The sequence below is a fragment of the Xenopus laevis genome, chromosome 3S (genome assembly GCF_017654675.1).
Source record: "Xenopus laevis strain J_2021 chromosome 3S, Xenopus_laevis_v10.1, whole genome shotgun sequence".
NCBI lineage: Eukaryota > Metazoa > Chordata > Amphibia > Anura > Pipidae > Xenopus > Xenopus laevis.
Genome location: NC_054376.1, coordinates 23,107,497 through 23,121,125, shown reverse-complemented (window position 1 = coordinate 23,121,125; position 13,629 = coordinate 23,107,497). Strand labels below are relative to the sequence as shown.

The 13,629-nt window shown below is 41.8% G+C and overlaps 1 protein-coding gene across 4 annotated transcripts; it reads left to right on the top strand.

Annotated features, from left to right (window-relative positions):
- The first annotated feature begins 1,007 nt into the window (after nt 1-1,007).
- Nucleotides 1,008-13,348, top strand: LOC108712697. 4 transcript variants are annotated; one of them, XM_018255039.2, is made up of 7 exons: nt 1,008-1,169; nt 7,369-7,994; nt 9,158-9,304; nt 9,892-10,057; nt 10,877-10,974; nt 11,086-11,189; nt 12,337-13,348. In XM_018255039.2, the coding sequence occupies exons 1-7, from the start codon at nt 1,121-1,123 to the stop codon at nt 12,422-12,424; spliced, it is 1,278 nt and encodes a 425-aa protein (XP_018110528.1). In that variant the 5' UTR covers nt 1,008-1,120; the 3' UTR covers nt 12,425-13,348. The 4 variants fall into 4 exon arrangements, with proteins under 4 accessions (XP_018110528.1, XP_041444026.1, XP_018110529.1 ...); XM_041588092.1 differs by having other exon boundaries at nt 1,047-1,176; XM_018255040.2 differs by lacking the exon at nt 1,008-1,169 and adding an exon at nt 5,337-5,993.
- Nucleotides 13,349-13,629: the final 281 nt, after the last annotated feature.

Sequence of the window (13,629 nt, the reverse complement as noted above, 5' to 3'; positions counted from 1 at the left end):
CGGCATAAGGAGAACACATAACATTTGGGCATCTGAAGAACATACAAGCTCCATGCTGCTATTGGAGTTGAATCCAGTGTTATAATGCAGCAATACCTACTTCTGGACAGTCACAATTACAGTGCATCCCACTGCCCAAAGTGGAAGCCATTCATGGTGCCCAAAATAACAAGTCTGCCAAGTTATATATCTACCTAACCCTAAGGTCCACTTGCTCAGACCAAAGACCAAAAGCTGAAAGCCACTTTTCCTTCCAAAATAACCTGTAGCCTTCTCCTTTAGCTTAGAGTAATCTTGAAGGTCTATGGCTGGTACAATGAATCTGTATCAGGGTGCCAGCTCTTCTCCCTGTGTTAGTATGAGTGCCAGCTCTTCTATATTAGAGTGTCTGCTCTTCTGTCTGCATTGTGTTAGAGCAGGGGTTCCCAGGCTTTTTGAATGTGAGCCACATTCAAATGTAAAAAGTTGGAGAACAACATGTATGCAAAAACTTCCTGGGGATGGCAAATAAGGGCTGTGATTGGCACTCTATGTGGACAGAAAGCTCTTTTTGGCAGTACATGGGTTTTTTTATGCAACTAAAACCTGCAACTTCCAAGAGGTTGGAGAGCAACATGTTGCTCGCGAGCTACTGGTTGGGGATCACTGTGATCACTATTCTTTGTGAACTTAATATTAAAATGTCAGCTGCTGTCTGTGTATTATGTTAATATTAGAGTGTCAGCTCTTCTCTGTGATCCATCTATGTGATCCCAATAGGGAAAAGAACAACCATTGCATAGTCTCAGAGACACTGAGAGATGCTGCGTTTGACCAGATAAACCTGAAGGATGTCTGCACAAAGCTGAGACTACAGAACACAAAGATGTGGGATTTGGGTGGAGTCGCTTTTCCCTCTAAATTCTGTGATTGTGTGAAAGAACAAAAGGCTTTTCCCATGAAATAAGATGCCATTAACACCCTCAGGGGGACCTCCTCCAGCCAGCTGACAGACCCCTCCCAGAGACTTACACAGAGGGGCTTTTATGGTCTATCCCACACACGGGCTGGGAATTGTTTCACTCACACTCACAGGGATAAGCATTGCAGGGATCCCCCCTAACTGAGTTCTCTATGGAAGATGCTGGGCAGGAGCAGGAAGATAACGTTTAGCTCATTATGGAGAAAAGGTAAGGGGTGAGTGTGGGAGTTTCACAATGTATGAATATGTGCAATGTACTTTTATCCAGGGCATTTTTTATCTAAAGGGCCCTCGCTGAGTTGGGGAGCCCAAGGCATATGCCCTTTCAGTACTCACATTGGCCCTGGCAGATACAGTTGTTATTCCTATTCTGATACTGTGTTGGCATCGCTCACATTTGCAATTTGCTAGATGTTGCTGAAATGTGTTCCATTCATTGCTATGGACTAATGTACACTTATGAAAGTAAAAGGCGTAACTTTCCGTGCAGTTATTTTCTGTAAGCTTTTTTTATGTTCACAATTCAAAACTTTGTTGGATGCCATGGTGTTGTGTGGTTAAAATCACATATATATAAACTCAGCCCAAGGGTCAGAGTAAAGGAACCAGTGGCAAAACTACCGGGGGTGCGACTGCGCCAGGGCCTGAACTCCCTTGGGGCCTGCTGGCGGTTTGTGCGAGAGCGGATCCGCCATGAAAATCTGTTTTGAAGGGGGTGGGGGGTCGTGGCTGCGTGGCCTGCACCCCGGCCCGACAGGTGGGAGTTACGTTACTGAAAGGAACTCCGGAGCAAACAGTCCATTGGTGCAGCCGTTCCCTTGTGGCCCAGTTGGCATCACCAGTAAGCAGTAGTGGTAACAGCAGGGTGGCGATTTCCAGGATGAATTACCCTGCATTCAGTTGCCCCAAAGTTGCTAAAACCAAATATCTTGTATTTCAAATATTTTTAAATCTATCTGTTCAAACCTGCTCCTCTTCATTTACCAGGCTATCCTGCAGGCCACTGACTGGTTGTTAGGACCACTGACTACAGCAACCAGATAGTATTCAACATTTTAAAGGGGTTGTTCACCTTTAAGTTAATTTTTAGTATGTTATAGAATAGCTGATTCTAAGCAACTTTTCAATTGGCCTTCATCCTTTCTTTTTTTTAATTCTTTTTAAATTATTTGCCTTCTTTTTCTGACTCTTTCCAGCTTTCAAATGGGTGGGTCACTGACCCCGTCTTAAAAACAAATGCTCTGAATGACTGCAAATTTATTGTTATTGCTACTTTTTTATTGCTTATCTTTCTATTCAAGCTTCTCCTATTCATATTCCAGTCTCTTATTCAAATCAATGCATGGTTGCTAAGGTAATTTGGATCCTAGCAACCTGATAGCTGCTGAAATTGCAAACTGGAGAGCTGCTGAAAAAACAGTGGGATAACACAAAAACCACAAATAATAAAAAATGAAAACCAATTGCAAACTGTCTCAGATTATGACTCTCTACATAATACTAAAATTAAATTTAAACTGCAGAGCCACAAGGCAAGAGAGGGTGTGATGAATACAATGGTCGTCTATGTACAATGCTGCAGAATATGATGTTGCTTTATAAATATACATTATTGTTAATAATAGTCAATGGGGATATATGGACATAGGTGTTTGAGTGTGATATAGCCAGTGTCCTACTCTGCTCTGATTTATGGTTTGAATGTGTATTTATAGACTCTGTTTATTCCATATGTAGAACATTCCTTAACATCATTTGCATTTATATATATGTGAGTGGGAGCTGCCACATTCCTTGCCTGCACGGAGGCCTTTAAGCATGGGATGGAAAGGCACCGCTGCTGGTTACAATCTGCATTGGTTATTGAATCCTCGTTACTGACATTTGGAACTTTCCAGGCCAACTTGGTGCCGAGCACATAGCAGCCACTGCAAACCATGTAGGTGGGCAAGATCCACACAGTTCTTGCCTGGAAATGCATATTCTTAGGCAGAAATTGCACAGGCATTGCCCAAACTGGCATTTGTTCTTGATTCCCATACCCAGCATTGTGCCATCCTTTTCATGCAGTGCAAATCCACCACTATTGCGCCATTGGCTGAAATAAGTAGACAAGGAAATATATACCTGTATTTTATTTTTAGACTAAGGGACTTTCCCCGGCAAATAAACTAAAGTATATGACTATGCATTTAAGGAGATTAAAGTGGTATGATAGCACATCCACATATACTGGAAAGGAATGCTCTCACTATGTCCCCATTCTACGTCACTGCCTATATATTCTCCCTGATGCTCAAGATTTATTATCCGGGTAAAAGTATGACTACCAATGATATATGCTGTTCTGTGCCTTTTTTTCTGAGAAGCCATATTTAGTGGCACTAGTCATCTCCAGGGAAAGAAGTAAATAGTTTTAAGATACCATTTCCACCACGCCCCTTTAAAGTCTGACATATATATATATATCTATATATATATTTATAGAATGAACATGCTTTGTGACCATTTAGCATTTTATTTGGATGCATGTAGCAGGCTGCACTGACTGCCACCTGTCATTAGTCCTAACACATTTAGTCTGAGCCATACAGGGTGCCCTGTTGGAGACACATACAATGATGGCAGATGAAATTTGGTTTCAGAGCTCTGCCTGTCACCATTCAGAGTGCATCCAGTAGGACAATTTCAATAGTATTATGGCTGGTGAAAGGGGACAGAGGTGTCCGCAGATGTTCTCCCCGAAAGCCACAGGCCATTGGAGGGCAGCAGTAGTCAGAGCACACCATGTGCCATTAGCAGTAATCCATAAGATCGTTCAATTTAATATGAGTAATGGGGATCTGCGAAGTCTGTGTTTTCCTGGGACCCATCAACATGAATATATATATATATATATATATATATATATATATATATATATATATATATATATATATATATATATATATATATATATATATATACAATATCAAAACAGGGGGGTTGTGGGAGCACTCTAAAGGCTTTAAAGTATATATATATAAGTATAATAAATGCTATTGCATATGTACCCAAATAGGGGTTATTTTGTTACAAAGTTATGATCATAAAATTGATAAGCCACCATACCACGTCAAGGTAAACCCCAAATGGCGGTCCCTAACTTGTTTTATATTTTATGTGCATTTTAGCATTACCTGTAATCAATGTCCGTTGAACGCTGTTTTTTCACTTTTTTCAACGGACATTGATTACAGGTAATGCTAAAATGCACATAAAATATAAAACAAGTTAGGGACCGCCATTCGGGGTTTACCTTGACGTGGTATGGTGGCTTATCAATTTTATGATCATAACTTTGTAACAAAATAACCCCTGTTTTGGGTACATATGCAATAGCATTTATTATACTTATATATATATATACTTTAAAGCCTTTAGAGTGCTCCCACAACCCCCCTGTTTTGATATTGTATATTTAGCCAGGAGCTGTGGCATAGCTTCAGTGGTTGTAGCACCCCATACCCCCCTTTAAACTAGTGGTGATCCTATGCTTTTAAAATTGGGCGTTTGTTTTGGGAATATCTCTCCTTTAAAAGCCTGATTGCTGGCTGGGGAGGATTTAGCCCTCAGTGAAAAAACAGCGTTCAACGGACATTGATTACAGGTAATGCTAAAATGCACATAAAATATAAACAAGTTAGGGACCGCCATTCGGGGTTTACCTTGACGTGGTATGGTGGCTTATCAATTTTATGATCATAACTTTGTAACAAAATAACCCCTGTTTTGGGTACATATGCAATAGCATTTATTATACTTATATATATATATACTTTAAAGCCTTTAGAGTGCTCCCACAACCCCCCTGTTTTGATATATATATATATATATATATACAGTATGTCTCTGGGAAAGGAGTATAATGGGTAAGTAGAGAAGATACAGAACATTCTGTGTCCAGTTTCACACATTACCATGTTTTTTCCTTGACACTCTGGTTTGGCACTCAAACTATCAGGCACATGGGCTGAGTTACAATTTCTGAAGTCATGCCCGCTTGCTGGCAAATGTATCTGGTTCCCCCCGAGGACTGATCATAAGCCTTACATCAACCAGCAACGAAAATCTAACTTTGCACTTATTATGCTTTCAGGTTAGCAAGCACTTTCCATTCTGAATTTAAAGTTGGAAAACGGAAGAATAGATCACCCATTAAAAATTATTCAGCAGCTCTCCAATTTGCAATTTCAGCAATTTGTTTGCTAGTGTCCACATTTCCCTGGCAACCATGCATTGATTTGAAGGAATTTGGATTGGAGAGGCCCTGAATAGATCGAATAGTAAAAAAAGTAGCAATAACAATACATTTGTATTTAAATGGGGTTAGTGACCGCCATTTGAAAGCTGTAAAGAAAAAATGAAGACCAGTTGAAATGTTGCTTAGAATTAGCAATTCTTAGCAATTCTATTAAATACTAAAAGTTAACTGCTTCTTTAAAGAAAATTTCTTCTATAAAAACTCAGTGTCAATGGAAACCTTTTTCATAAGCAAACTAATAAATGGTGGTTATATCAGGCTCCAGGTCTAAAAATAGCAATATATCCATGTGCCTTTATGGTGTGGCCCAGTAGCCCAGTTGCCCAATGCCTTTATCCATGTGCTGATTAGGTGGGTATTGTGCAAGCCTCATGCTTGATGCTGTCTGGTATTCCAGTGCATATCCCATCAACCTGCACTATTATCAGCCCGGCTTCTGATCCACTCCTGGAATGTGATTCCTCTGGTTCCTCAGCATTGCGGCCTGCTACTAAGGGAACGGAGTATCCATGTGTCAGTGTGGAGATATGGCCGGAATGCTTGAGTACGCCTTGTATGGGATGATGAAAGAGAGGCAGGCACATAGCAGGCATTATGGGTGTGGGCAGGTGAGAGGGGGCAGGCACAGTACAGGTAGTTGGAAAGGAGAAAGCTCAGCAAAGAGACAGAGAAACAACAGCTGGATAGAGAACTGGCCAACAGTGATTCCCCTATTTGTACACTGACAAGGTAAGTGTATATGAGTGTAGCATGGGGTATATGGATGAGAGTGAATATATATCCATATATAATGAAACAGAGTACTGCACTCACTGGGAATTAATACAAAGAAAAATGTTTTATTGCAAAAAATCCAAAGTTTCGAGCACAAACGTTGCTCTTCCTCAGGGACCAACCCAGGTTTGAGGAAGAGCACCATTTGTGCTCGAAACGTTGGATTTCTTGTAATTAAACTTTTTTCTTTGTATTAAGTCCCAGTGAGTGCGGCAGTGAGTTTATTTATTTATTGCTCCTGGCAGTTAACTACATGTTTGCAGGGATGCTCCTCGCTGCACCTATTTACTGTATATGTATATGACTAAATATCCTACATGCAGAACAAAAAATCAAGCAGCACACTTGAATTGATGCAATAATCCGTAGTGTTTATTAGCCCATATATGAACAAACAGACATGGCCCTTCTGTTTGTTCATATATGGGCTAATAAACACTACGGATTATTGCATCAATTCAAGTGTGCTGCTGGATTTTTTGTTCTGGATGTGAAGTGTACCCAAAAATCAGGCAAGGGTCTTCCAGTTCAGCACCTGAGACCCACACGGGTTTAATGAAGGTAGAGCACTCCTAATTACTATTACTAAATATCCTACATGGGCACATAACCTACAAATACCTACCGGTACATAGATGCATGCTTTATTATTTGATTGTATAATAGGTCAACAGTGAGCCAGCAACCAGAAAACAAGGCTACATTTGTATTATTTGCATTGCTTAACTTTCTGTTCTTTTCTAGGTTCCATTAGCCTAGCTACCAGATAGCAGGCTATATTCAAAATTGGAGCCCTGAAGAACAAAAAGTTTAAATAATTTAGAATGGCACTGTCTTATTTATCCTAAAGGCAAAGGGCAACTAACCCCCCTACTTATTGTGTATTAAGTCATACTAACAGATAAAAGTGCACTGCCAGGCCTTGGAGAAGCATAAGGCAATATAAATTAATGAATGAGAACGAGGAGGAAGATAATGAGCATGCAGTGGTCCTTGCCCCAGTGAGCATGCACTTCATTAGGGTGTAGGAGAACACACAGAAATAGTAAGTGGCAGTTTAGTGCATAAAACAACTTGAACTATGGGTCAAAGTGCAAAGCAGTCATAAGATGATTTAATACCTTCAGACCCTGTAGGGTGCCCTGTGTGCTGTGCATGTTCTACTCAAATAGCAGAGCCCAGTGGCCCATTTCTGCTCAACTCCATGAAAATACAAACATCTGATGGTGATGATTATAACTTTTTTTTTTTACTTTGCCTTTGTTAGTATCACATGCTGTTTTGCCAGTGAGCGGGCTGCCTTTTTAATCAGGATTTTGTATGTTTGCAGAGCGTTTCGACGAAGGCTGTGTATTGCTCAGCAGCACTGCTGTCTATCGGCAGATCATGGACACTTCAGATACTTGCTGTGAAGGGGATACATCCAGCTATGACCACGAGGTGGAGCATTATGTGAGGGACAGGAGATCCACAAAGAAAAGGGAAGAATTTATGAAATCGGAATCTGAGGATTCTGGGGTTGAACTTCCACCACCTTCACCGCTTGGATCAGAAAGCAGTTACAGTGCAGAAGAGCCTGAGAGTTTGGAGAACCCCCCTGAGCCAGAGAGTTTAAAAACCTTCACACATGGGAAGGTAGATGACCTTCCAGATTTCACTCCAGATCAGACTGATCTCCCCCAGGCCTCTGCCTCCTCAGAGAAACCAGAGAGCTTTAGGGTGCTCACCCATGGTGGGATAGCAGAATTAGATGTGGATGAGCAGCGGGAAACAGATGCGTTTGACATTCCCTGTAGGCTCGAACAGGCAGTCTTGAGAAGCAGAACACGGAGGGTCAGGCACAAAGATCTGCACCAGAGCAGAGCTGGGTCACGTAGCCGCCATTACCATGGGTCATTGAAGCATACCCTCCATAATCGTGAAAGGAGTCCACCCCGGCCAGAACAGGTTAAAGAGGTGAGTGGAATATGTAAGGCTGGTACAGCAGAACAGAAACAATTATACTCTACACAGTATCTGGTCGCACACCGGCCATAAGGGGATCCCTCCTTTAAACTGAGATACAGACCAGAGAAAAGCCCTATTGTATAAATGGGATATACACCGGGGATCCCTCCTATAAACTGAGATACAGAGCAGAGAAAAGCCCTATTGTATAAATGGGATATACACCGGGGATCCCTCCTATAAACTGAGATACAGACCAGAGAAAAGCCCTATTGTATAAATGGGATATACACCGGGGATCCCTCCTATAAACTGAGATACAGACCAGAGAAAAGCCCTATTGTATAAATGGGATATACACCGGGGATCCCTCCTATAAACTGAGATACAGAGCAGAGAAAAGCCCTATTGTATAAATGGGATATACACTGGGGATCCCTCCTATAAACTGAGATACAGACCAGAGAAAAGCCCTATTGTATAAATGGGATATACACCGGGGATCCCTCCTATAAACTGAGATACAGACCAGAGAAAAGCCCTATTGTATAAATGGGATATACACCGGGGATCCCTCCTATAAACTGAGATACAGACCAGAGAAAAGCCCTATTGTATAAATGGGATATACACCGGGGATCCCTCCTTTAAACTGAGATACAGACCAGAGAAAAGCCCTATTGTATAAATGGGATATACACCGGGATCCCTCCTATAAACTGAGATACAGACCAGTGAAAAGCCCTATTGTATAAATGGGATATACACCGGGGATCCCTCCTATAAACTGAGATACAGAACAGAGATGAGCTTAATACATAACAGAATGAAAGCCCTGCGATCTAGTGCAGTACAGTCCAACTCTCTATATTGAGGAGGCTGATTCTTTTTTACTGCACATGTTTGAGGGCTAAAGTGTAATTGCGATTATGTACAAAAAAAAGTTTATGGAGCTCTTAATAAGACTTGGGTACATCAGAGAGGGCCTCATCCAGTATGCTGGGCTCCAGCTAGACATCAGCCATTAAAAGATAATTAAGGTTCCGTTATAAACTGAAATGCAGAATATAGCATAGGCATAGATCAAAAATAAGATGTGATCAGGCTCTTACATGTCATATACCAAAACATGATTGTCCCTGCTCTTGATTCCCCTATGTGATCTAATCTAGAAAGAAGATCCTTTGTCTCTCCCTGGTGAGGGCCTCAAGTACCTAGAAAGTCTGTGCAACATGATGGAACAGATAGCTGAGCTCCAACAGAGGAATCAAGCACTACAGCAAGAGAAGAGAGACGAAGAACACAGACTTCGTCACAGAGTAAGTAGAACCTCATATAATACAGGCATGGGACCCGTTATCCAGAATGGTTGGGGCATGGAGTTTCTGGATAAACCAGAATTGCTTCGGCAATTTCGGCCATTTTGGCGCATGCTGTTTTGCCGGTCTCAGGCAAAGATTACCGAAGACCCGGAAGATGGCTGCTGTGAACTGCCATCCTTGAATCTGCACCAAGGGCAGAGGGGGGGAGGGGTTCAGCTAGGCTGGGAGGGAGGGGGGTCTACGTAGGGTAGGGTTTTTTGCTGTAAGGGTTGAATTTTCCTTTAAGTCTAGTTAAAAATAAATAACATATTTAATAAAACCAATAGGATTTTTTTGCCTCAATAAGTATAAATTATATTTTAGTTGGGGTGAAGTACAAAGTACTGTTTTATTATTACAGAGGAAAGGGATATTGCTTTTTAAAAATTTTAGTTATTTGATTAAAATGGATCCTATGGGAGACGGCCTTCCTGGAATTGGAGGTTTCTGGATAACAGATCCCGTGCCTGTATGCGTTATGAATCACATGACGTTGGCAATTCCCTGCGTTTTATTAAGTAGCACTAAATTGTTCATCTGTACAGATGCCGATAGATTCATGTATATGTGGAAGCACCACGTCTCTAATGGTTCCAGCACAAGATTCTACAGATGGTGCATTAACTGATGAAAGACCTTGGGAGCCCAAACACTACCGGAAGAGATCAAGTTCCCACACAGGAGTATTATGGAGTCTAGAGAGGAATCCAGGTGAGTGGGACTCTCTATACCTACAGGGAACTGTATAAAATCCCCACTCGCTACTCCTCTGTCTTCTGTTGAGTCTTTGTTAATGGAATTGTTCAGTATGAAATTAAAAACTGGCTAAATAGATGCAAAATAAATAATGTTTCTAATATAATGTAGTTAGTTAGCCAAAAATGTAATGTATAAACGCTGGAGTGACTGGATGTGTAACATAATAGCCAGAACACTACACCTGCTTTGTGGCTTCCTTGTTTTCCACTGATTGGTTACCAGGCAGTAACAGATCAGTGACTTGATGGGCCACATGGGTCATAACTGTTGCTTTTGAATCTGAGCTGAATGCCGAGGAAACTAACTGAACAGTAATGTCCCATGTGGCCCCCCTTAGAGTTGCTGACTAACTCAGTTAGAAGTAGTATTCTGTTCTGTTATGTTACACATCCAGTCACTCCAGCCTGTATAGATTACATTTTTGGCTAACTAACTATATTAGAAACATTTATTTTACACAGCATATCTATTTAGCCAGTTTTTACACTGAACTGTTCCTTTAATACTTTGACATGACCTGCCCAATGATCCTACAAAGTAAAGTCTAATGCCGTCGCCTTATGTAGGTCTATGGCAAAGAAATGGCATTTTTGTTCATTAGGTATCAGAAAGAGGAATGGTCAGAGAAAGGCGAATTGAGAGCTGTTGTGTAGCAGTCAAGGGAAAAGGTAGTGGTTCCCAGTAGGTCTCTGCAAGAAAACCCAAATGTCATATGCATTAGTAAACAAGGCAATAGTTGAGCTGAAATAATGAAAGCTTTGCTCCTTACAGGTCGCAGTCTGGTATCAGCAGATAAAAGAGATCCTCATTTTATTAGTGTCCCAAACCTGCAGGAAGAAGCCAGGCAAAACAGCGTGCCGAACCTTAAGGTAAGTCCTACAGACAAAGCTATCTCTAATGTGTGTATAAATAGGGGGGCACAATCATTCTTTGTGATGAACAGCAGTATCAGAGTCATACAACTCACTCTGTCCTTACAGGGAGAGGTTTCTCAGTGGCATCGGCTCAAGGACCTGGTCTCCAAACTGGCACAGAAAGCTGCAGGGTCAGGCTCCATGTCTGCCGACAAGCAAGGCACTTGCAGGTTAGTACACTTATATGAAGCCTCTCCAATTTGCCTCATATTGGGAAAAAATGCCTTCCTGGCTCCAAAACTAGTCCCCGGATCAACTTGTACTATGAGCTATCTTCCATAACCCTGTATTCAGCGCCGATTCAGGGGAAAACGCCGCCTGAGGCGGCTCCTGCAATGCCGCCCCCCCTCCCCGGTTTACCAGTCGGGAGGGGAGGCAGGAACTTTAATGTGGAGAGCGCTATTGCGCTCTCTCGCATTAGTAAAGCCGAATTTCCGTTTTAAAAACCGGAAATTTGTCTCTTAAAAGGTACCAGGAGCGGCTTTTTGCTGCCCCTGGAAACCTCTCCGGCGTGCCACCTGAGGCGAGTTTCTCAACTCGCCTCGTTGGCGGCGCCCCCCTGCCTGTATTCCTTCACTTGCTAAACAGCCATCCAACCCCTTCTTATAGCTATCTAATGTATCAGCTTGTATGACTGATTCAGGGAGAGAATTCCACATCTTCACAGCTCTCACTGTAAAAAAAACCCTTCCAAATATTTAGACGGAACCTCTTTTCTTCTAATCGGAATGGTGACCTACTGGTAAATAAAGCATTAGAGAGATTATTATATAATTTCCTTATATATTTATACAGTTATACCACCCCTTAATGCCTCCTCTCTATTGTGAACATCCCCAATTTGGCCAGTCTTTCCTCATAGCTAAGATTTTCCATACCTTTTACCAGCTTAGCTGTCCTTTTCTGTACCCTCTCTAACACAATAATGTCCTGTTTGAGTGATGGAGACCACAACTGTACGGCATATTCTAGATGGAGGCTTACCAGTGCTCTATAAAGTGGAAGAATGACCCCCTCCTCCCATGACTCTATGCCCCTTTTAATACAGCTCAAGACCTTATTTGCCTTTAATGCTGCTGACTGGCATTACTTGCTACAGCCAAGTTTATCATCTACAAGGACTCCAATGTCCTTTTCCATAATGGATTTGCCTAGTGCAGTCCCATTAAGGGTATAAGTGGCCTGGAAATTTTTACATCCCAGGTGCATGACTTTACATTTATCAACATTGAATCTCATTTGCCACTTAGCTGCCCAGATTGCCAGTTAGTCAAGATCCTAGTTAAATTAATGTGATCCCTTTCTTTCCCTCTGTAGATCTCAAGTAACTCTTGATGGTTCCTCTAAGCACCCTCAAAGACTAATCTTTCCAGGACTGGTGATCAGGCCCCGCAATCAAAGGTGACCAATCCACTGAGCTGCATCTTGTGAGGAATAAACATTCTGCCCAAAATCATCCGGCACTTGCACTTCACAGAGAGTCTCTCAGAGGGGAAACAGGATAACACTGCAATGTTCTCAGAGGAACCAGGAACAGCCCACGGAATTCAGACTAAGTATCAGCATAAGTGTGGTGGTCTGAGAAACCTGGACGGAGCCGAAATATTGACACAGGGACAAGGATGCAGGTCTGTGCAATAAATAGATGACTCAAGGGAGCACTCATGGGGTTCTGGGAAACCAGGACAGGCACATGGAGGAACCAGGAAATGTGTCTACACATATCTGAGGTTTGTGTAAAGCACTGTGGCATGCTGGGAATTGAGGCAGGGCTGCAGTAGAGGAAATAAAATAGAAGATACACAGAAAGCAAATAAGATGGTATCATAACACCCAGGGGGATGGAGAAAGTAGATTGTTGCTCCCCCATTAACCGGACAACCAAGGTCTCAGTGGATCCAGGATAAGAAAGTGATGTCCCGACTATCGATATGATGTGTAAGGGACAGTGACATCAAACTGTGTAACTCAACCAGAGACATTACTGCGGTAGGAAGAAGGATACTGATAAGAAGAAAAGAGTCAGGTGCAAATGTTTTGGCAGAAATTTCAATTAATGCTGCTGCACATATAAGCCACTCTTACTTACTCCCAGTTACCAGCTCCCTGCATCGAGAGGCACCTTAGCAGGCCAACATACTACTTCCTGTCCAACATGGCTGAATTCATGCTTGTACCATAAAAAGTGTTAACGCTTGTATGGAACTGCAAACTTGCTAAATGTTGTACACAGCAGTCAGTATTGAATATTTTGTTACCTATGTATGAAATATATTATGAATTGGTTTAATTGCATTGCTTTAAATTATAATAAACAATATTTGTTTTACCAGACTGTAAACAAATCACTTTGAAATCAGAGCCTCTAATGACACTAATGGAAATGTACCTCCACAGCTTTATAACAGGTCACTCTATATTACTGTCCTGTACCCCACAGCTTTATTACGGGCCCCTCTCTCTCTATATTACTGTCCTGTACCCCACAGCTTTATTACAGGCCTCTCTCTCTCTCTATATTACTGCCCTGTACCCCACAGCTTTATTACAGGCCCCTCTCTCTCTATATTACTGCCCTGTTCCCCACAGCTTTGTTACAGGCCTATCTCT